Source organism: Eschrichtius robustus, chromosome 13 (genome assembly GCF_028021215.1).
Source record: "Eschrichtius robustus isolate mEscRob2 chromosome 13, mEscRob2.pri, whole genome shotgun sequence".
Taxonomy (NCBI): domain Eukaryota; kingdom Metazoa; phylum Chordata; class Mammalia; order Artiodactyla; family Eschrichtiidae; genus Eschrichtius; species Eschrichtius robustus.
In genome coordinates this window covers 13,319,242-13,342,735 of record NC_090836.1, presented here as the reverse complement: position 1 = coordinate 13,342,735, position 23,494 = coordinate 13,319,242, and the positions used below count along the sequence as shown (strand labels likewise).

Here is a 23,494-nt window from a genome sequence, read left to right as displayed (position 1 = left end):
GGACTTTACAGATGGTATTAAGGATCTTGAACTGAGGAGTTTATCCAGGTGGGTCCAATGTAATCACAAATGTCCTTTTAATGAGTGAAAGAGGGTAGCAGGAGACTCAGAGATTTGAAGATGCTATGTGGCCAGCTTTGAAGACGGAGAAAGGGACCACGAGCCAAGGAACGCCAGTGGCCTCTGGAAGCTGGAAAAAGGAAACAGATTTTCTCCTAGAGTTTCCAGAAGGAATGCAGCTCTGCCAACACCTTGATTTTAGCTAACGATCATAAGCAACTCTTATTAATCCGGCAAAAGCCAAAACCTAAAATGACTTGACTGGGTAACCAGAATCTAAAAACCTAAGAACTTGACAATTAATACAGTACGGTCAACCAGAGATCTGACCAACATGAACTCGCTAATCACACAAGCATAAGCTATGGTATGACAGAGCTCCATGGCCTGAAATGCTTCAACTCATAAACTTAAAACAACTGTTACAGATTTCAAGCTATATGCCACCCAGTGATGGTGTTAAGTATGCATCTGTATTTTCTTTTGACTTTTATGAAACCTGAATAGAAGAAACTTCCTTTGGGCATAAACTTCATAAATACCAAGCGATTTCAAAATGCCAATCTGGTGCATATAAATCTCAACTGTATTTAAGGTAAGTCAGACGAGGATTAGAGTCTGTGGTACACTGACAATACTGCTGCTGCAAAGCAGAGAACCAGGCACGTAGCAAGTTGACAAGAAAACACCCTCATGCTGTGAGACCCTGTGTGAATTATCAGCTGCCTCTCCCCACGACACACCTCTCTTGGCCCTCTAAGGCAGTCACAGCCTACTGTGCTTTCTGCCAGTTTACCAGAAATCCTCAAAAACTTATTTTTGGGTTGGTTATTCCTTTGAAGGAAAGTTATCAAGGGTCATTCACAAGATAGAGAAAAAGCAATTTGGCAGAGATGTTATTCATTTCTCTAAAGTATTTCCAGACTACTAGTTCAATATATTCCTTCCATATTAAAAAATAAATGTATCACAAATCTAAACTCAGTTGATTCATTTTATTAAAAGGTTGGTTAAAAAAAAAAGGCTTTTTGAATACCACCTGAACTTAAAAGGATAAAGGAAAACAAACATTGCAGGTCTACAATTACCCCATTTTTATAAAATCTTTCCTATCTATCTGCATACACACATTCAGAGGTACACTCATGTGTGTTAATGTTCACTCAATTTTAATAGATTTTTTCGGGGTAGTGGGATTTTGAGTGATTTTTCTGCTATCTTTCTGCTATTTCTGAATTGCCTTTTTTTTTTTTTTCTTTTAACCAGCAAGTATCATTTAAATAAGCCATTATTCTGAAAGTTTTTTTTTAAAAGGCAGGTCAAGTATCCCTATCCAATCTAGGAGGAAGAAAGGTATATACAACCCTACCAAAGCACATAAAAATTTCAAAACTCCAGTACAAGTAATTGAATTTCAAAATCAGGAAACAATTTATGTTCACTACAGATTCTTTAACCGGGTTGTCTTTCGATATAGTTATGATGTAGAAAAACTTTCTGGCAATTTCCATCTATAAAACTCAAACCTATCAATTTTTCCCAAGAAACAAACGCAGTTTTGTTTTAGAGGCATTTTATTTAGACAACTAAAAACAATTAGATGTTCAGAAACAGTGTACAATGAAAGAGAAATCAAACCAGTTACTTTATCATGTATCCCCCTCTTCTTTATAACTAAAGCAAAAAAAAATGGCTTTCTGCTTTAAGGGAAAAGTCAGAAAAATAAGCCAATATATTTTCCCTCTTCATAATAACATAAACAGCTACAAGAAATCTACCTGTAATAAGAGAAATTGGATGTTGGTTTGCACATATTCATTAAAAAGACAACAGACCATGGTACTACAAGAGTATAACTCCATCTGCCTTCAGCTGATACTCTTGTGTTTTCACTTATAGGTATCACCAAGTTGGTTAGTTCCAGCACTGGAGCTAATTCATATTCCTCATTATTTACTGCTCATGTTTGCCTTAAGCAGAGAGTAACTCTGGAGGCTGATGCTTTTCTCTGTTTGTTTTAGTCCATAAGTTGTGTACATCTGCCTGATGCTCAGGCCTTAACTTCAGGAGTTGAACTATAGATGGAATCTGAATTCTCTGAAGCAATTTCTTCTACAATTCAAAAACAAAAAGTCACAATAGTCAATTTAAGAAAGGAAAGAAGCAATTCTACATTTCTGTGAATGAAAAAGTTTTTAAAGCATGCTGATGAGGGGAAGCAAAAGAGAACAGCACACATGCCACTAATGATGAGCTCAGGCCACTGAAAAAGCAATGAAGAAAGAGTTCACACACTTCCCATCAAACTCTTCCACACCATAACTTAACCTCCAAGGGGCCCCTCTTCCAGGCTAAATTTTCAGTGACTTCAACTACCTAATAAACACTGAATTAAAGTCAGATCTTTGAAAGATCTGGCTCCCTCCTTTATTTATTCCAACTTCAAACATTATTATATGATCAGAGCGCATTACAATTTGTAATTCTAGATTTGGGGAAGGGCGCTTGGTATGTAGTAAGTGCTTAACAAGCGCTAAGTAAAAACTACAATTGTAACTATGTATTTATTTTGGCACCTGCCTCCTAAGTTAGACACTAAGTCCTGTAAGAGTAGCCTCATCAGTCACGTCCATAAGACGTAATACATCTCCGTGGCTACTACCATGCAGTAGGTATTTAAATATTTGTCTTGTAAACATGTATATATAAATATACACATATTTAAACTTTCTATTCTTTAAGTATATGTTCATACTGAATAAATTCCCTTTGTCAATGAGTAAGCTAACATTAACACTTCAATTTTCAATCCACCAGGACTCTACAGAAGTTAATTGTTAGTATTTACCTAGCTCCTCTTCCGCTGTCTCTGGAAAACTGATCTTCGGCTTTGCCAGCTCACCACTATCTTCTTCTATGAAAATAAAAGCAATGATGATTATGTGAATTATAATATCACTAGCAATTTCTAGCATTTAACAAGCAAGAAGAGTACGCCAAGACTATGCCAAGCGATGAGCTACAAAGCATGAGAGGAACAGCTTTCTTAATAATTGTGATTCTAAAAAAGTATGTCTTTTAGATTCATACTTTTAGATCCATACTACAACTACTCTGGGATCAATAACTAAGTATTTTTATTAAAAACCATGTCTACTAGTAAGAATCACTAAGTAGTATTATTCAGAGATTAAATACATTTACTTATAAGTTCTTTATACTGTCCTCTAGCAAATTTTGAATTAGGTGTATTCCATTCACCAAATGATCTAGGGTAAAAATTTAGGAACAGAATATATTGTACAACAAAAAAATTTAAACCAAAGAACACAATGGATGATTTATTAGTCACGGGCTTCTCTTTGCTGTAACCATATTATATACTTTAAAATCTAAAAAGACAGAAATGCTGAAACAAAATTAACAATGAAAAATGATACAAAATCATGAATAAAAATTCTTACCAGGAAGCACACATTTCCAAAGGCCGTATGTTTTTCCTACCACAGTCTGCCATAGTCTCAGTGTTCCATCTTCAGAACCACTAGCATAGAGTTCTCCGTCAGGACTAAACCTCACACAGTGAATGGGACCAAAGTGTCCTTTGTAGGATTCTGAAAAAGAAGAGAAGGGCTTTTAGATAATTTAATACTTAAACATGACATTTAAGTATTGATACACTAGAGAAAATAATTGTCTACATTATTGGGAAGATGTGAAATTCATGACGGCAAAGTCAAAGAACTATACCTAATTGAAAATAAAGTGATTCTCATCACAAACTGGTTCATCATGTCTACAATATCTCTGTAAGATTAGTCCTTTGCAATCCTAGCACACACTATGGTTTCACACTGTCTCTAAAAAAAAAAAAATACAAAAAACTGAGGCGTCATGTCCCAATAAAAATAAAGAAAGGGAGTAAATGAAAACCCCTCTAAAATCTACAGAAAGCAGATCTAAAGTCTGTGAATTCAATCCCCATTTCCAAATCCCAAACTCACTGTCTGTTTACTAGGGAACCAACTCTTATTATGCCTATAGAGAGCCACCAGATGGAGCTCTTTTACACACTCTGCCTCTTAATTTCCCAGCCATCTACCTAGAGTCCACTAGTCGTTCTGTCACACAGAACATGAAGATATCGGATCAGTGCTGATCCTATACGGAGTTTAAAGAGAAAATGTACAGATTAGTAGCGGTGTTGTTCTGTTTAAGGCATATCCTTAGTTATGAACTTTTCTCGCTTACTTTCTAATGCCTTATCACCTTATCAGTTTTCAAAGCTGTTTACTAGACCAGTGATCCTGTTCTGCCTCCATGTCTATTCAACTCAAGGACACTCACGCATTAGCTTCCCCCAGAGAATATCATGATCATGTTATCATGAGTGTAAAAAATTATCATGAGAATAGAAAGAATATGAGATTTTGGAATAAGAATGTCTGGGTCCAAGGTTCAGTGTTCACTAATTGTGACCTCAGATACCAGGCAAATAATTTACTTCTCTTTTTCAGAGAATAAAACATGTGGCCAAAACATTCTAAAACTCTGAAAAGTGACATTAAATAAGAACAATGGCAAAGTCACTTATAGGGACTTCCCTGGTGGCGCAGTGGTTAAGAATCCACCTAGCAATGCAGGGGACACGGGTTCAATCCCTGGTCTGGGAAGATCCCACACGCCACGGAGCAACTAAGTCTGCGCATCACAACTACTGAGCCTGCACTCAAGAGCCATGAGCCACAACTACTGAGCTCAAGTGCCACAACTACTGAAGCCCGCGTGCCCTAGAGCCCACACGCCGCAACTACTGAGCCCGTGCTCCGCAACAAGAAAAGCCACCGCAATGAGAAGCCCACGCACCACAATGAAGAGTAGCCCCAGCTCACCACAACTAGAGACAGCCCACGCACAGCAACGAAGACCCAATGCAGCCAAAAATAAATAAAATTTTTTTAAAAAGTAACTTACATGCAAGCAATAAAGGATGAACCATAAACAATTAAAATAGATTCTATTTAGTCTATTCACCAAGGTTCGATTTACCCAACCCAAATCCATCAGTCTTCCCAAAGAAACAAAACATAAAATTGTCTTTTATTCTTTGTGTATAATTCTAACAAGCTGAAGTTCATTGGATGGTAAAGCAAGACAGCTAAAAACAAAGTAGCAGCTAAAAACTTGGCTGAGGTGTTAATCGCTGAAACCTAACATTTGATCAAGGTACCTACATCATTTTAAGAAAAAGTGGACAACTCACCTAATTCTTCTCCACTATTATAATCATACTTATAAAGTTTAAAATCTTCACCCCCTGCAACAAGAAATTCTTTCTCAGGATGAAGAGATGCAGAATTGATGGTTGCAGGAGCTTCAAAAGACTTAATTGGGTCCAAACTAGAAAAAAATTTAGATAATATTTATAAATTTTTAATATTTAATAAATAATACAAGGAAACAATTATACATTTAAACTGTTCCTAAACTCTGAAACTCAAGGAATAATCCAATATTCATTTGGTCAAACACAGTGATGTTAAAAAAAAAAAAAAAACCCTCTAGGTGTGCAAAAAAGGGAACCCTCCTGCACTGTTGGTGGGAATGTAACTTGGTGCAGTCACTATGGAAAACAGTGTGGAGGTTCCTTAAAAAATTAAAAATACAGTTGCCATATGATCCAGCAATCCCACTCCTGGCATATATCCAGACAAAACTATAATTCAAAAAGCTACATGCACCCCTATGTTCATAGTAGCACTATTCACAATAGCCAAGACATGGAAACAACGTAAATGCCCATCAACAGATGAATGGATAAAGAAGATGTGGTACATATATACAGTGGAATACTACTCAGCCATACAAAAGAATGAAATGATGCTATTTGCAGCTACATGGATGGACCTAGAGATTATCATAGTAAGTAAGTCAGAAAGAGGAAGACAAATACCATATGATATCACTTACATATGGAATCTAAAATATGACACAAATGAAATTACAAAACAGAAACAGACTCACAGACACAGAGCACAGACTGGTGGTTGCAGGGCAGGGAGGGAGGGACGGAGTGGGAGTCTGGGATTAGCAGATGCAAATTATTATATAAAGAATGGATAGCAACAAGGTTCTACTGTAGAGCACAGGGGACTATATTCAATATTCTGTGATAAACCATCATGGAAAAGAATATAAAGAAAGAATGTATGTATATGTATAACTGAATCACTTTGCTGTACAGCAGAAATTAACACAACCTTGTAAATCAACTACACTTCAATTTAAAAAAAAAAAAAAAGAGTAAAAACACCAAAAAAAAACCCTCTAAGTAATACTAGCAAAAAAATAAAAAATTCAGAAGGATACTATGCCCAAGTGGAGTTCATCCGCAAAATACAAAGATACTTCCACAAAGGGATATCCACATTTTGTGCAGTGAATGCCTTCCTGAAAATGACTGGGCTGGCTAATTAAAACAGTAGGGCTAATATACTGGGATTTTTGCTTTGAAAAAAATTTAATTCTGCATTGTCTAATTTTTTTAGGACAAGCATGCATTATCTTTGTAAACAGAAAAAGTTTTTACAGTAAGTAATTAATATAAAGGATTATTTGTATATTATTTTCAACTGCTGAGAATTTATAAGTTTCTGCAACAGGAAAAACCTTTAATACTGTGAAATATAAAACTGCTAAAAATGGATCAGTTTTTAACTATCAGGCTATAAAACAATAACTAAGTCTGAGACTACAGCTACATAACAAAAATCAATGCGTAACAGTAGCTTCACCTGAACATCAATGAGTTTGGACATCGGCTCTTTTCCAGTCTAACCCTAAAAATCCTGAAAGGCTTCCAACACACAACATCAGAGTATTTCAGCTCCGAAATGTTGCCATCCTACTCCCATCATCACACACTACAAAGCATGAAAAATTAAGGCTGACTTACGCAGGATCACTGAATAGCAACTTTCCGACTTAAATGTTAGTATATTTAACAGGCCAGCAAACCTCCACCACCACCATTTCAGGCAACGTTCTACAGCAGGGCTGCACGCTGCCCAAATCCAGAAGCAATGAACATAGCTGTACAATTTAATGGTTCTGAGCAATAACATTATTATTATCAATAACATTACTATTATTATCAATTCACTGTGTGTGTATGAACTCTTTTACATTCTTAATTGCTCGTCTCCATTATGACTGCCTTCTCTTTCCTTCTGCCATTCAGTGAAGCTTAGCTCTGCAAGCGGCCCTTTAGAGAAAAGGTTAGGACTGCTGGTCAGAGTATAATGTGGTATATTCCTTATGGAAATCAAGTAAGTGGCATGTTTCCTAAGAACTTTAAACACATTGCCACCCTTTGTTTTGTTTGTTTCAAACTAGTTTATTTAGGGGTTCCACTTTCACTCCTCAATACATTTTATGTATTTCTCACATGCTTCTTCACCCATTAGTTCATCTAATTCTGAAGGGTTTACTCAGTGTCGTCTTGATCTTCACAACAAGATTTACTGACAAGTCCTGGCTTTTCTGCAAGGGCTTCATTAATTTCACTTACTACTCCTGATAGAGGAGAACAGAGTTCACTAGCAGTTTTCACACTTTCCAAAGCACCAAACTCATCTTGTTTGTTCAACTTTGTTCCAACTTCAGGCAGACTACACTAAACAACATCTCCCAAAGCTTCCTGTGAAAAATTGCTGATTCCCACTGTTCCAACACCATTTGCTGTTGTCATGTTTCTCTGTGAATCTACCCACTGGAGAGCAGACTGCACAGCGTGTGGAAGGCACCCACCCAGGGCCGTGGCAGGCAGGATGGGGCAGGTGACAAAGCAGCACGCAGGCTGCAGACTGCTCCAGCCATGACATTCCTAACCTTTGAACTGATAATTCTACTTACAGGATTCTCTTGTAAAGAAACATTCAAGAGATGTACCACAAATCTCACTGCAGTGTTAAAACAGGGGAACTGATACATGATTTAGTGTAATCTACGATGCAAAACACCTAGGAAAACTGTTTGCAAAGAAGTTTAATGGCTAAGAGTATTTTAGAATAAAAAAATAAAAATTATGCTCATTAGGGTACTAGTAACTAAAGAAAAAAACCAACACTAATACATACACACACACACACCCCCCTGACGAAAAAAGACTAGCAAAAAATACAGCTACCACGAACCTTCTGGCTGTAGGACTGTAGGTTTTTAAAGATTATATTTTCCAAATTTTCAACATCAACATTTAATACATTTATAGCCACAAAAATTAAGTCTGTATTTAAAAAAATCATTAGGTCTATACCATACTTGGAAGCAGAAAAAAAAAATCACTAATTTCCCTGAAATTTTAAAGTGAAATAAATAGCAGAATCAAGATCACAGAGGTTTTATAGAGTAATGAACAATATAAACTACAGCACCAGTCTAGTGATCCTTTTAAGAAAAATACTGATTAAAAATTGGTGAATTTTACCAATAAATGTCCTAAATATCTGGAAATTAATTTGATTAATTCCTCTGATTAAAGCATACCAAATTCTTAAAAAACTCATTATTACTGGGTATGGAAACACTTCCCTCCATATTACATAATATAGGCCAAAATTTGCCTTTAAAAGAGTTAAATACCTTAGCATATGCCTTCCAATTTTTAAGTACCTTAAACTGCCCCTGTATTACCAGAAAAGGAAATGAAGGTATTTCTTAGACATACCTTACTGCACTATGAAAAGCAATAGATCGTCCATAAGTTATTACCAACATCTCTCCCTCAGGAATATATTCCATACTGCTAACAGACATATTAAAATTTAGAGATTTCACTTCTGTCATAGTAGCATGATCCCAAAGGCTGAAGAAAAAAAAAAAAGAGGACAATAAGGAGGTATTTACTCATTTAAGAAAAATGCTTATAGCTTAAATTACACCTGCAGATTAACCAATGAAATAACCACAACTGTAAAACAACCTCTACTCCAACTCATAAATTACAGATGATACTGAGAGATTTTGGGTTCCCATAAAGCATCAAATTATTTGGTAGCTTGTTGGTGAAATCAAAACTAATACTTTAAATATACTTCCCAAATGATTCAGCAAAACTGTGCTATTAAGACACTCCTAATCTAATCAATTTCAGCGTTGCTCTAAATAATGGTTCTTACACTCGATTTTTGTGAGTCTGATAGTTATCTTTCCACAGAAAAATACATTAGGTGTCAGCTCACAAAACTGTGTATAGAATTTCAGGGGTTTACTGGACACCCTATGGCCAGCCTGCCCACTGACCTGGGTTAAGAGCATCTGCTTATAAAGGTGGCAGTATTCTTAACTGTCTTGTGAATTCTGCTCTACGTTTATAACAGTAAATGGATAGCTTCAGAAAAATCTGACCCCTGCAGAGCCAAAGTTGTAATGTTCAGACACAATGCTTCCTACATAGTAGTTATAAAAAACTTTCAGATATAAGCTCTAAGGTCAAATATTTTTCAAACTTTAAATTATTAAAGAAAAATTACTTACCGAACAGTTTTATCATCAGCTGAAAGGATCTGTTGATCCTCACTGCACCACAGAGCCTTTTTAATACCAGAGGTATGACCACTGATTTCCTTAGGTTCTTAAGATAAAACAATTTAAAATACATTTGTTAATATTTGATTTTTAAAACTAAGCAATATTTGAACAACTATGTAAAAAGAAAAGAAAAACTATGTTTTAAATTAGACTGCAACTTTTCAAAGCCCACCACAATTTAAACTTGATGTTTACCTAGGATACATTTAGTTTTTCTATACTTAAACAAAAATGTATCTGCATGACAAGGAACCCAAGAACTATACATGCAGATGGAACTGAATACACCACTCCCTCCAGCCTACTTTTCTGCTTTTGAAAGCATTGTTGTACTTCAGTGAAATAAAAGAATACCTAAGGTGGCATAATTTAATAAGAATATGGACCCGGGAACAAGACAGCCTGAGCTAACTCAAGTGCTATCACTAATGCTAGGACCCTCTTCCAAGCCACTGTTGGCAGAGCAAAGCATCAAAAAGGTGGGAACCTGTCTCTGTTCGAGACTTTCCAAACACTTAAAAAACAAAACAAAACCACTTGTTACCTCTGGGCAAAAGCAGAAGTTGGAGGCAATACCATTCAACACAACTTTGACTTTGGGCAAGTCACTTAACCTTTTGAAGACTACATTTCTTCACTTGGAAACTGGATTAACAACAGTTACTATACCTTGGATTTGAGTATAAGAATCAAATGAGAATATACATTCAAAGTTTCTTTTTTTTTTTTTTTGCCTTTTAAAAAAAATACAGAGTTACTAGAGGTATTTCACATTAAATTCCCCCAAGCGACAATATCTCTATTCCCAAAGTTCTCTGTGTGGGAATTTGGAAGCTGGCCAGTGGTGGATATGTCCAAAGAGACAACACTACACCAGTACTATGATCCCAACTTACTCTTTGGCTGCATGATGTTTGAGTGGATAGCAAGAGCTGAATGCAAAGCACAGACAGACACTGCTATCAAGACACAGATGAAAACCATGCACACGTTACAGCAGCCATCATCTAAAGTTTCTAATCGGGTTTCTGACGGACAGTATAAGCTCAGTTAATTGCTCCTTTCCAATGCAAGACAGTGGAAGAGCCACTTTCAAAAGGCAGCTTTGAGAAAGGTAAAAGAAGACGAAATATGTCTACCTGAGCCCTGAACTATCTTGCTGAGTCAGATAGATACACTGATTCAGTGAGGTCAGAGTAGTTTGCTATGTTTTGGCATAAAGTTATTAGAGAGAATGAAGAAAAAAATTACCAGGTGCCAAAGGACAATAATCCACAAAGGTAGTTTGTTTCCTCACCTTAGAAGTACTTTTAGAAAAGATATTTCGAGAACAACTGCTTAATTTCCAATGTAGCTTTGACTTTCTTACAAACTTCTGAAGTTTATTGAGTTACGAATAAACAGTAGTACCCAAGATACAAAATTTAAGAACCCAACTACTATATAATAAATAAAACAAAGTTCTTTTTGTCATATTTTGGTAGCTTTTAAAATACATAGTATGTGACTAGAAAAGCACTGAAATACTACAAAATAGAGGTGAATGTCTGACTAGGGAAGAAAAGGTATGTCTTACAACTTCTGTGCAATGAGAGAATTCATAAAGGAAATGATAGATTTTACCACCCAATTTTTAAAAATGTGCATACCATAAACCTTACTGACAAAATTTAAAAGCAAATGACTAATGAGAATACAATAAAGAAACTTTAAAACGAGTAATAAAAAGATGTACAGGTACTTAGTTCACAAAAGAAGTAGTACATTAAAATGGTATTCAACAGTATTTTAATCTCATGAATAACTTTTCAAGTGCACATTAATAAGACAGAATCATTCTTCTTCTATTAAATTGGCAAAGATAAAGCTAGTTATCAGTGTTTGCTAGAACAGGTTAGCTATAGATACATTTTTATACTTCACTGGAGGGCCCCTTGGTAGTATCTATCAGTGGCTTCCAAGCGTACCTCCTTTCTGTCCCAACAATTCTATTTCTATGTAGGTATCCTACAGAAACAATTGTGGAAGTATATGCAACTATAAGGATGTTGAGCACAACACTGCTTATAATCTTTAAAATTTGTAAATAACCAAATAAGCCATAATAGGAGACTGGCTAGTTCACTTATCCACAGAATAGAGAGCCATACAGTCATTAGAAAGAATGAATAGAATATTTAAAGACATGAAAAAACTATTACAGATTTTTAAAATTCTTCTGAATAGCTAATATACCCATGTGGTTCAAAAATCTAAGTATGCATACACACTGAGAATTCTTACCCTTCTCACCTTCTACAGATAATAACCACTCCTAACCAAAAGGTAGTTAACAGTTACGCACCTTTTTAGACTTAGTATCATGATAAAAATTTACCATGATAATTTTTTAAATTGTAGGAAGGCTATACAAGCACAATGTAGTAAATAAATCAATATTTCAAAAGATATCTGCATTAAAAAAAGAACTGGAAAAACATGAACCAAAAGCTAAAGACGTTATCAGCAATTAATAATGCTGGATGATGGATTATATTTTAATTTTTTTCTTTGTGACTATCTTTATTTTCCTAATTTGAATACTAAATATGAATTCCTTTAATCAGGAAAAGTTACTTAAATTAAAAGAAAACAAAACCACAAATACGTATAAATTACACTTACCTGCTTCAGGTTTGTTCAAGTCATATATGCGTAACAGTTTATCCTGTCCCCCGGTTAACAAGTAATTACTGTCCTGAAAACACACGTAAGTAAAATCTTACTAGATTAACCATTTTAAAAGCTACATCTCTTTGAAACTTCTTCAACACCAAACAGAATCCAAATAAGGCTCACAGATGTCACAAGGAGATGCATACAGACCAATTACTCCTGAGAAAATACTGTAGAGCATTTATCATTCTCATAATAGCCAAAGCCCTGTAAGCTTCCCAGTTCAAATGTCATACCACCTCCACATGGCTTCTCTTAGTCGGCCCTGATCCAGCTGCCTACTGAGGAGTACATCTGTGATGACCTCAAATTTATCCTCTCCCTTCTGAAAGTGGCTGGGAAACATTATTTGGGCTTTTTAGATGTTTGTTGCTATTGTTGAAGTACTGATACAAGAGTTTCAGGGTTCTTAAAAGCCTCACAGGATCAACTAAGACAAAATACAGTTGAGTTGAACAACGAAGGGATCAGGGGACCCACCCTCCACACAGTCGAAAATCCACGTATACGTAATAGTCAGCCCTCTATACATGTGGTTCCTCCCACATGCAGTTCCTCCACATCTGCAGATTCCACAACTGTGGACCGTGTGATACTGCAGTATGCGGTATTTATCAGTGAAAATATCCATGTTAAGTGGACCTAGACAGTTTAAACCTGTGTTATTCAAGAGTCAACTGTAAAGGTGTACAGTTTAATCTACAGTCAAATCAAATATAAGCCAACGTGCACCAAATATTCCCCCAGAAAACCAAATATACAAACCAATCAAATATAAAACCATTGTGATATCCTATAATAACGGCAATTTAACTTCCTAAAACAAATTCCATTTTCTGATACCTGCGTAAAATCCACAGTCTTGACAATGTGTTTATGAGCCAGGGTCATCAATTCATCTCCTGAGACAGCATCCCACACTTTGCTAAAAATGAAAAGTAAAATTAAAAGATAAACATGTGGTAATTTTGAGAATTAATTACCAAATAAGTTAGATATTTGAAATGTTATATAACTACATCATAAGGTAAAAACGATATAACAATCTAATTTTGACAATGGAAATATCAAATTTTAAGTAAACAAGTTTCATGAACCAATCCATCCTTACTTTCATTTTAGCCTGTAGCCATAATATCCTTTTAGCAAGACTGTAAACATTTTAACCAGTTCAGTTTCAACTTTCCCATTTTTTTCTCTATTCTTTACTCTCATGTACATGAGAAACAAGAAATGAAAAACAAGAAGTCCTTTAAAAGAATTTTACAGGAGAATGAAAAGCCTTTACAGAGGTTACATGAAATTTTAAATCAAGACAGTAGAGAAGAAAATATTCTCCCCATCTCTTCCTCAAAGGTGACTCTTAAATTCTCAAATCCTAGTCCAATTAACTTCCACACAAAGTAACAGCCTTTGATTATATAATGCTAATGTTGAGACGATTTTAAATCTCTCAACTGTTATTTTCCCTAACCCATCCCAACCCAAAATATATATGTGATTACACACACATACGTATGTGTGTGTATATGTTGGGGGATAATGATGAAATAATAGTTCACAAAAATACTGTAAGGGGTTCCCCAAATAAAAAAGCTTAAACAGTAAAGAAGAAGAAAAAACAACAATTCATTTTAGGTCAGAAGAGGTTATTGAAAAATAAACAAGAAAACTTTCCACCCGGGAAAAGAAACTGTTATGAGGAACAAGCTACGTTCCCTAAAGATTTCCATTTTAATGTAACTGACATTTATTTTTAGGAAAGAAGTGAACAATGAAATAGTGGAGAAAGAAAAACAGAGAAAAGCAAGGAGTATCTTTTCTTCATTTACTCATTAAACACACAATAAATACATCGAGTATGTCACTCTAGACTCAGTACTAGGGCACAAAAGGGAGGGAAAAAATGATCCCAAAGAAAGTTCCTGCCTTAGTAGAGCATTAGCTTTAGCTGAGATGAAAAAAAATATCCATTAAATAATACATTTAAGAACTATAATTAAATGACAAACACACATGACTATAGAAACACAAACAAAAAACACACCACTAATTACGCCAGAAAGTCCAGAAAATCTAAGCATAAAAACCTGTAGCCTTAAAGAGCACGTAGAAACATGCCAGGGGGAAAAAAAGGGAAAGGCCATTGTAGATAAGCATTAATAGCATGTGCAACGGTAAAGAAACATGAACCATCTAACAGGAATAAATGCTGATGATGCAATAGAAATTGTAAATTTCTTGCAAATTATATACTTGAGTCATGAGTGGCTGAGTAAATATGTTCTGAGAGAAACAATGTCAACTATGAGTGGTACTGCTACTAAACTCTCAAATATTAATTTCTCTTTGCACAGGAAACCTGTTCTAATCTCTCCCGCTTCCAATTCAACTCTCTTGGTCCAACCCTACTTTCCCAACCTTATTTTGTATTATTTCTCTTAATCTAGTCACACCAGATTATAGACCATTCCTCAAACAAGCCATGTATTTTCTTCCAGGCTCCTCTGTCTTTGCTCATATTGTTCTATTAAGCATGTATTTTATATTCTCAGCTATCACAGTTCTACTCATCCTCAGGGTTCATCGCAAATGGTATCTTGTCACTAAACCTTCTATTTATCTCGCCTCCGTTAACCATTCCTTTCTGTTTTTTCCTTTTACTTTTGTTTACATATGCTTACTCTTAATCACAGGGAAATCAGTGATAAGAGTTCACAAAGATTAGACTGCTGCAATAACAGAAGGTGTCAAAAGTGAAGAAAACATCAAATATACCTGAAATCTCTATCCTGTTCACATGATGCCATGTCTCAAAGGAACTCTGGGCAATGTCCTTAGAAATACTAATTTCAAGTATATTCAATCATCTTCCCCAAACTCCTTAAAATCTTAATATGCTGCTTAGACCATGTCCATTCACTGGTGAGGAGGAAAGCACCAGTGTGACTGTAGTAGTATCATCCAGAAGGCCCATGTATCTAGCTGTTTTCCTCCTATTTGGAAACACTAGTAAAATTGAGTTCGACGCTCTCGACAGAGCATGTTCTAGTCACTTGTACTAGATCTACTTAAGCACTCTCTGGACAGAGCACAGGCATCTTCTTTACGTTTGGCACTCTCCAGATGAAGACAGTAGAGGGACTGAGAAGAGGATCAGGAGATGTAGTGCTAACATTAGCTCTATGAATTAAAAGATATAAAGAGGGTGGTGCTTCGGGGACAGTGTACACATCAGCTGACTTGACTGCCCGAATTACCTCAAGTTAACATTCTAAACTCACCCACGGACCGGCTCTGCTGAATGTATTTTCTCCACAAGAAACAGGAACAAAATTATCCTTTAGATAAACATGAAATTAATGAATTGTCTGAGAAACCTAAGAACGAGGGAACAAAAACAATCACCTAAAAATAATTTATACCAACTATGATTAATCAGGTAAGCTGGGGAGCTCTTTAGTTGGGTCAAGTTCCATAACAGCAGACCCCATACAAGTCATTAAAAGAGAAGAATATACACAAAGAATGCACACACTCTCACACCTCACAGACAGACACAGAGCAATTGAAGGGTAAGACTCAGCGTCCATTAACCGAGTACCTACTATGTAACAGACACTATGTTAGACTCCAGGCATGTAAGTGGAGAAAGATCTCTCTGATTTGCACAAAAATCAGACTTACACTCATTTTACAGATGTGAAAACCGAAGTTTAAGAAGCATCCCATGATCAAACTGAAAATACACAGCATGGCTAGCACAGGAACTCAGGCCTGGCTAATGTAAATGCTTACATCTTTCCCACTATATGATGGCACCTGAGAGCCTTAACTGAGGGGGAAAAAACCCAAAACTACTCCCTCTTGTTATTTAAATCTACTCAAACTTCCTTGCATGAAACCAAAAGGTTTCATGGCTTTAGCACAGAAGTTCCAAAATAACACATGATTTTGGTCTAGTAGGGGTGGTAGCTACCAGTGTTACCTTACACATGTAACACTTACATAGTTATTAGATTTTAGGCAATATTCTAAATATTAGAAACATATCAACTTATTTAATATTCACAACCAGAGGTAGGCACTATTACTATTCTCATTAGTATAGATGATGAAACTGAAAAAAAAAGAGATTAAATAAAGTTCACAAGGTCACAGAGCTATTAAAGGATGGAGCCAGGGTTCAAACACAGACAATATGGCCGCCCCAGCATTCATGCTTTTAATAACCACTTGTAAACATAGACCCTGAGACCTGAAACGTTAAGAAAGCACAAAAACAACACTCAATACCCATACACAGACATGTCCTCAAATGAATGGTTTGGGCTATTAAATGCTGTTAGTGACCTAAACAAAGATAGCTGTGCCTCTGGCAGCAAGATAAAATCCTGAATACTCTTTTCAGAACTCTCTTAAGTATTTAAACTGCCATATTTTTCACACCCTTTCCTCTCTCCATTTCAGAGTAATTATCACATGAACAGTAATTTCTATCTAATGCACTTTATTCTTTTCCAGAGGACCGGCATTACAATTTGGCTAAATGTACAAACCAGGAGTCTTCACGGATTTTACAGAGATGGGCATCCTTCCTAACAAGCTTTTGCACAGGTCTCTTAAAGATCAGAACAAGACCATCTGTCAAGCAGGAGGAGAGAAAGCATTTTGCTCATGTAATTAACATTGTTAGGGCCAGATAACACAGAACTGAGACTAACAGAAATATATTTGTCCAGAACTGCAATTCAAAAGCTTGTCTCTTTTAATGCTAATGTCTACAGTGTCTAAGATCTTGTTACATTTACTACCTAATTATATTTAACTCAAAATACCACTTTATTAACTATTAACTTACCACCAAACTGGGACCTAGTTTCAATAATGACATTTTTAAAATCCACTTACCAAATATCTTAAATCTAGAGCTTTTAATTCCAATTTTCTATCTCTGTTATAAAATCAATGACATTCATTCCCAATGACAATGTTCCTACTGGACTGAGCAAAAAACAAACTTTGGAGGAGTTAAAGGGGGAAAAAAAAAAAAAGCTGAACTCATGGCAGACACAAATGTCTTAGAAGCAAAACCAAGATCTATAATTCGCCCATTCTTTATCCTTCTACTTTAGAAAACTTCCTTAAGTTATTTATTTGACAAACATAAAGTACTGAACAAACCAGGTATACAAAAAAATATAAAACATGGCCCCTGGCCTCAAAAAGCAATGACACTGACATCAATAAGTACTGTAAGAGCCAGAAGTTTAACACAGGGAACAGTGTGAGCAAAAAGAAGGAATGGGCACCTTCACCCTCCAACACTCCACAAGTCTTCCTTGTCTGAGAATCACTTTTACTTCCTATTTTTCACCTCCCATAATTAACAATCAAAGGAGTCTCTGTCTCATTATAAGCACACATGCTGACATCTACAGCAACATTTGACCTGAAGCTGTTGACATTAAAGGACTGACATAAAACCAAGCAGTTCCTTATTTTATCAGAATTTCATACAATCACAATAGGGCAGGGTGCAAAGCCTTACAATGGTTATTCATGAACATAATAACATCTATTCATTGAAGGCACAGGAAAAAAGTTCATACTGACATTTATAACTTTTCTTACTGCTCTCTCATCATCTCAAATTTAATCCCACATAAGCATGGGATTATATCTCCCTCTCCTTATTTTAAAAATTTTATTTTTAAAAACTTACATATAGTAAAACTAACTCCATGATATAGAGGTCTACGAGTTTCAAAAAATATATAGTCATGTATCCACCACTCAATCAATCTGCCTTCATTTTTCATAATAAACTTAGTATGTTTAATTTGCTTAATACAAAGGAGCAACAAACACATTTACAATTGCTCCCTAGTGTGAAATTCTGTTAAAGAAAAAAAAAAAAAAAAAAAATCAACAAGACCACTTTTACTCTCCAGAGCCTCAAATCTATTAATAGAGTATTACATGTGCAATAGCCCTTGACATTGCCTTCCTTAGTTTTAAGCATTTAAGTGCCTGCTAAATCACAAACACAATTAGGAACTAGAGGTACCAAGGTTATATATGACACATGCTCAGATGGGGAAAGTGGGTCACCGCAAATCACTTTAATAACATACACAAACGCAAAAATCAGAATAGGTAAGGTGTATTCTTGCAACAATATTAGTATAACTAGACTGTGGGGCATACGGCGTGCAGTGCCAGACGACGATAATGATGAACTAGGATGAGACCAAATTTTCAAGAGCCAACAAGTGAAATTTAACCTTTAGGCCAGTGGTTAAAGGCTGCACATCAGAATCACCTAGAACTTCAAGGAAGGAAAAGAACTGATGTTCGGAACTGCAACCCCAGACCAATTAAATCAGAATTTCTAGACACATGCATCTGAGTATTTTAAAAGCTTCTAATGTACACCCAAGATCATGGAGCACTGACAAAGCACAGGGAAGACAAGAAGATCATGAGATAGAGAACTGACATGATGATATTTGTATCTGTGTTCAGGAACACAACTGGCGGCACCAGGGAGGATGAACACATGGGAAAGGACAAGTGGTAGGGACCTGAACTAATACGGCAGTGGCCGAGGCATAAGAAACAATGTGGTCAGGAAGCATTCTGCTGGTAGAATCAACAAAAGAAGATGATAATCTAGATGGAAGGGAAAAATCAAGAATGATTTAGATTTCAGCCTTAAAAAACTTAAAAAATAAAGAATAATTGAGTTGGGGGGTTTTAAATATGTCTAACAAAAATGAGAGTGAAATTAGGCTAAAAACGTGGGGTCATTAGCCCTAGGAAGTCATAGGAGTTAATGATACCACTCAGCCAGCACATGTGGAGCAGTATTTGGAAGCATGACCACCAACATTCATTATCTGAAGTGTCTGTTAATAATGCAGATTCCTGGGTCCCAACCCAGACATACAGAATTTAGTCATTTAAGTCTCTGAACATCTTGAGAACCATTTAAGAGAAAGAAGCAGGCAGGATCAGGGTGGAATTTTGGTGAGATCAAACACCATGTGTTCTATATGGCAGGCAGTGAGAATTCCATGAATAACTTTTATTGAAGTTTTGATCATTTCTGAACACAATCCACAGACAACTCCAAAGGTGGCCATTTTTGGCGGCACTTACGCTGTGAAATCTGCAGCTGCTGTAGCTGCTTTGGTGGCGTCCTTATTTAATGTTGCACCCCAAACAGCACCCTTATGACCCAAAAACGTTCCAATCCAGTCTCCTGTATCTCCCTGGCGTAGCATAGGTTTACCATCTAAAAGATATTTAAGAAGACATGTGATTTAGAAGTTCAGATTACTTAAAATCTAAGATTCAAACATAAAATGATCATATTGAAAAACAAAGTGGAAAACTGCTTTTGTTGTCTATCTATTCTCACTCACAGGAGACGTCCAGGAACGTCCAGAAATAAATTAACTGAAAAACCGAGCTGGACATTCTCTTTGGGAAGCATTTGTAATTCGGTGAGAAGACTACTGATCTGCGTCAAAACAATCTAGATTCGCGTCTTATTTTGGACAAACTTCTTAACAGTAAGCCTCAGCTTCCATATGAAAAATGAAAAATGGAAATGAAAAATTCCATACAACAAAACAATATCCTATGAGATAATAGGAGTAGCGAGTCTTTGTAAACTAAGGTGTAAAACAAGGCCTGGCCTAGTTTCTGAATTCCCCGAATCCTTGAAAGATTATTTACGGTGTCTGTTGGCCGGGGCGTCTAGGCAAGTGCACAGTTCAGCTTCTCCAAAAATAGCAATAAAGCTAAAATGAGAGACCTTGGTTAGGGCCATTACTTAGCAAAGCCCCTCGGCGTCAGCTGAGGAAACCCTAACACTACTCCTCTCCCCATCAGCCCACCATGGGCCCTAACCTCAAAGGCTGCGAGAGCCGCAGTCCGCTCGGCAAAGGGGAATGCCGGCCCCAGTCCCTTTCCGCCCAGTCCCAGCCGTCAGGGGCCCGATCAGCGGCCCTGCTCACCTTTGCAAGCGCTGATCAGGAAATAGCCGTAAGGCGTGATGCCACTGAAGGCCAGATCCACCACGGGCCGCGTGTGGCCCGAGCAGGTGAGCGGCGTCTGCCTCATTGCCATGGCGGCTGCGAGCCGTGCGATCCGGCGGGGGAGCCGAGGGTCGTCTGGTCTTTTCTCTCCTCCTTGGCACCGCCTCCGCCTCCTCAAGGCCCCCGCCCTGACTCTGGGGTTGAGCCGGGAAACGGGAAAAGGCCAATCCGGTGGCCCCGAGGTCAGAAAGGGGTTAGGGACGGGTCAGGGAGTCTTCGACGGACGACCGACCGCCGTCGAGGGAGGGGAAGGGAGGGAGGGAGGAGAGTAGGGGAGGGGGAGAACCGCAGAACCGGCGGCCACGACCCACACCGTCCACACCGGTACCGGCAGGAAGTGACGACACCAACGACGCTGAGCGTCCGCCGGAAGTGACGATCCGGCGGGAAGGCGGGTTCGCCAGGGAGAAGAGGCTTAGTGGAGCCAGAAGGAAGGCAGCGCGCAGGCGTGAGATCAGCGTTCGTTGAGCACGTGACGCTGGCTCTGCGCCCGCTACGCACGGCGCCTGGCGGCGCTTTAGGCTTTGGATCAAAGTCCCGGCGGCCAACTTCGAGCGGTCAGTCGCGGCCTTGCTGTTCTCGGGCGGAGTTCGCGGGGGGCGAAAGCGGGTCCTTCTCCGCTCAGACCCTGAACCTGGCGGCCCATGTGGATTACGCACCGAGCAGTCCAACCAGCTGGACTGTGCTGAGTATCAGAATATTTAAGTTGAACAACCAGAGTTGTTCCCAGCGGCGGCCCAAACCTGCGAACACTAAGAACTTTTTTTTCAATCTTTATTTACAATTATATAGGCAGCTCCTCCGGGATTGTCTGCAAGGCCCTTAAGAAAAGTGCTTTCCCCAGCCACCCCTAATGCTGTGTAACATTCCTCCATTGCTAGTGTTTTAGAAGTGTTATGTAACTTTGAAGACAGTTAAATTCAAGTTACTTTTTGTTTTGAGGACTTCGGAGGACTCTAGAGCAGTGGTCCTCAAAGTTTTGGATGAAATACCCACATCAATAAAACTTGAGTCCGCACTCCAAGTCTATGGATAATAATTTGTAAATTACGTACATGTTAGTGCATAGACAAAAATAGAAATACTAGAAGAATCTAAAAACTAAATATAAACACTGGTATTATCTTCCTTCAGGCTGCCCACTTTGGATATCGCTGCGTTGTGTGGCATCCAGAACTGTTGATGGAGTGCTCATACAAAAGCTGTCCTGAGCAGGAAAGGTCCTTTCTCTGGGCAAGTTGTTTCTTTCCTTTGATGTTGGTTAGAAAGTCAATCGAAAACAGCAGAGATTTTTGTGGCCTATTCAGTGCTTTATCCCCCAGGCCATAGTGTCTTGGCATATAACACATATTTAATCCGCACAAAAGTCTCTCAGTGTTTCCTTCTGCATCGTCTTTTCGTGATAAACGTGTATCTTCATTCAAGATTCAAGTCTAATTACTTGAATGAAGACTTGAAGTATTTCCCCATTTTATTTCCTTAGCATTTTGTTCATCTGTAGTACAGCACTTACTGTATATGTTTTCCATTATCTTTTGTTCTCTCTGTGCCAACCTCACCCTGTGCTCCAGCCCACACACACACTCCATTCACATTTAAATTACGAGCTTCTTAATGGGAAAGGTTATGTCTTTGTCATCTTTGTACTCTATTACCAGAAGAGTGAATGACATTTCGTGAATGCTCAACAAATTATTATTAAATAAATAGATACATTACTGATGGAGGTAAGTAAAGACACAACTCAAGTTAGAACTAGTCAGTAAAATATTAATATATGTCCATTTGTTGCTTGTTGTGTGTAGGTAAGTTTACAACTGAAAACTTCTTTGTCTCTAAAGAATGTATAGTTCCTACTCATTTGGATTCTAAGTTCTAAGAGTATTATTATCATGATCAATCGTGTGGGGTTCAAAGGCAGTTTAACATTAGAAGACAGATTACTGCAATTAATATGATTAACCACAGTAAAAGACTAAAAAAGAAAAATGATATCAATATGTATTTCATTGTATAAAAAATTTTAGACAGAATTTAATATGCATTCATTCATGATAAAAACTTAGATACCAGAACTAGAGGGGCCCTCCTTAACCTGATAGAATATCTAAAGAAGCAGCACACATAATGATGAAACAATCACTCTCTATTAGGTCAGGTACAAAATAAGAATGATTACCACTATCACTCCAATGCAGCATTGAACTAGATGTTTAGGTAACCCAAAAAGGCATAAACGTTGCAAAGAAAATTACAAATCTCTGATTATTTAAAGATTATTTATGGAGATTACATATAAAGAAAAATCTATACATATTTTTACATTTAGATCTTTTTAAAAGATCTCGTATAAATTATTGGAATTAATGAGAGTTTAGCAAGGTTGCTGGATTTTTAAAAAAGTGCAGTGAAAGCAATTGCATTTCTATACACTAGCAACAAACATAAAATGTAATTTAAAAGTACACAATATAAAATAGCATCAAGAGATAAAAAGTACTTGAGAATAAGTCTGACAAAGTATGTATCCCAGCAGGAAAAAGCTGGCACACTTAAAGGTGGGAATTGAGGAGAGTTTAATGAACGGATCATTTACTAAGTGGTCAGGATCAAAAGATCCTGACCAACAAGGAGTGGTGAGGAAACCCAGGGAGAAAATGGAGTACTGACCATAGATCTGAATGGGCAACTGAAAGGGAGCAGAACTCTGGCTGCAGGGGAAGGCTGTGGTCAAGAGCTGCAAGGCCCCAGAGAGGAATATAGCTGCAGCCAACCATCATCAGTGTGGTGCGCAAGAAGGCAGGGAATGTGTATCTACTCAGATCTCCTGCCCCTGCTTCCCATTGGCCAGACCTTTTCAGAGGCCAGAAGGCAAGGGAGCCCTCTGATGGAGTCCAAAAATGTCAGCCTTCTAGGACATGAACTATAGTGCAGAAGGAAAAAGGGAGGATCTGGTGAAGTAAAGTGAGAATATTCAATTAATTTTCAAGGCTTCTATGGAGCATGCTAAATTTTGTTGA

At 37.3% G+C, this 23,494-nt stretch overlaps 1 protein-coding gene and 1 non-coding gene across 2 annotated transcripts; both read right to left on the bottom strand.

Moving 5' to 3' along the window:
* Positions 1–1,616: 1,616 nt before the first annotated feature.
* STRAP (serine/threonine kinase receptor associated protein) lies at positions 1,617–20,840 on the bottom strand. Its single transcript, XM_068560899.1, has 10 exons — positions 20,394–20,840; positions 19,531–19,666; positions 13,210–13,291; positions 12,316–12,388; positions 9,598–9,694; positions 8,789–8,926; positions 5,324–5,460; positions 3,525–3,674; positions 2,909–2,974; positions 1,617–2,172 (listed from the first exon to the last, which is right to left on the bottom strand). The coding sequence occupies exons 1-10, from the start codon at positions 20,503–20,505 to the stop codon at positions 2,111–2,113; spliced, it is 1,053 nt and encodes a 350-aa protein (XP_068417000.1). The 5' UTR covers positions 20,506–20,840; the 3' UTR covers positions 1,617–2,110.
* On the bottom strand, positions 10,465–10,649 carry LOC137775980 (small nucleolar RNA SNORA23). Its single transcript, XR_011076106.1, has one exon. It is a non-coding gene; the product is annotated as a small nucleolar RNA SNORA23 (small nucleolar RNA).
* Positions 20,841–23,494: the final 2,654 nt, after the last annotated feature.

Excerpts from the sequence above, each read along its gene's own strand:
- STRAP (XM_068560899.1), bottom strand. The coding sequence starts at position 20,505 with ATGGCAATGAGGCAGACGCCGCTCACCTGCTCGGGCCACACGCGGCCC. Across the intron at positions 19,667-20,393 it reads CCTGATCAGCGCTTGCAAAG|ATGGTAAACCTATGCTACGC; the intron begins GTGAGCAGGGCC and ends AATATCTTTTAG. Across the intron at positions 3,675-5,323 it reads TAATAGTGGAGAAGAATTAG|AATCCTACAAAGGACACTTT; the intron begins GTGAGTTGTCCA and ends CTTCTTTTTCAG.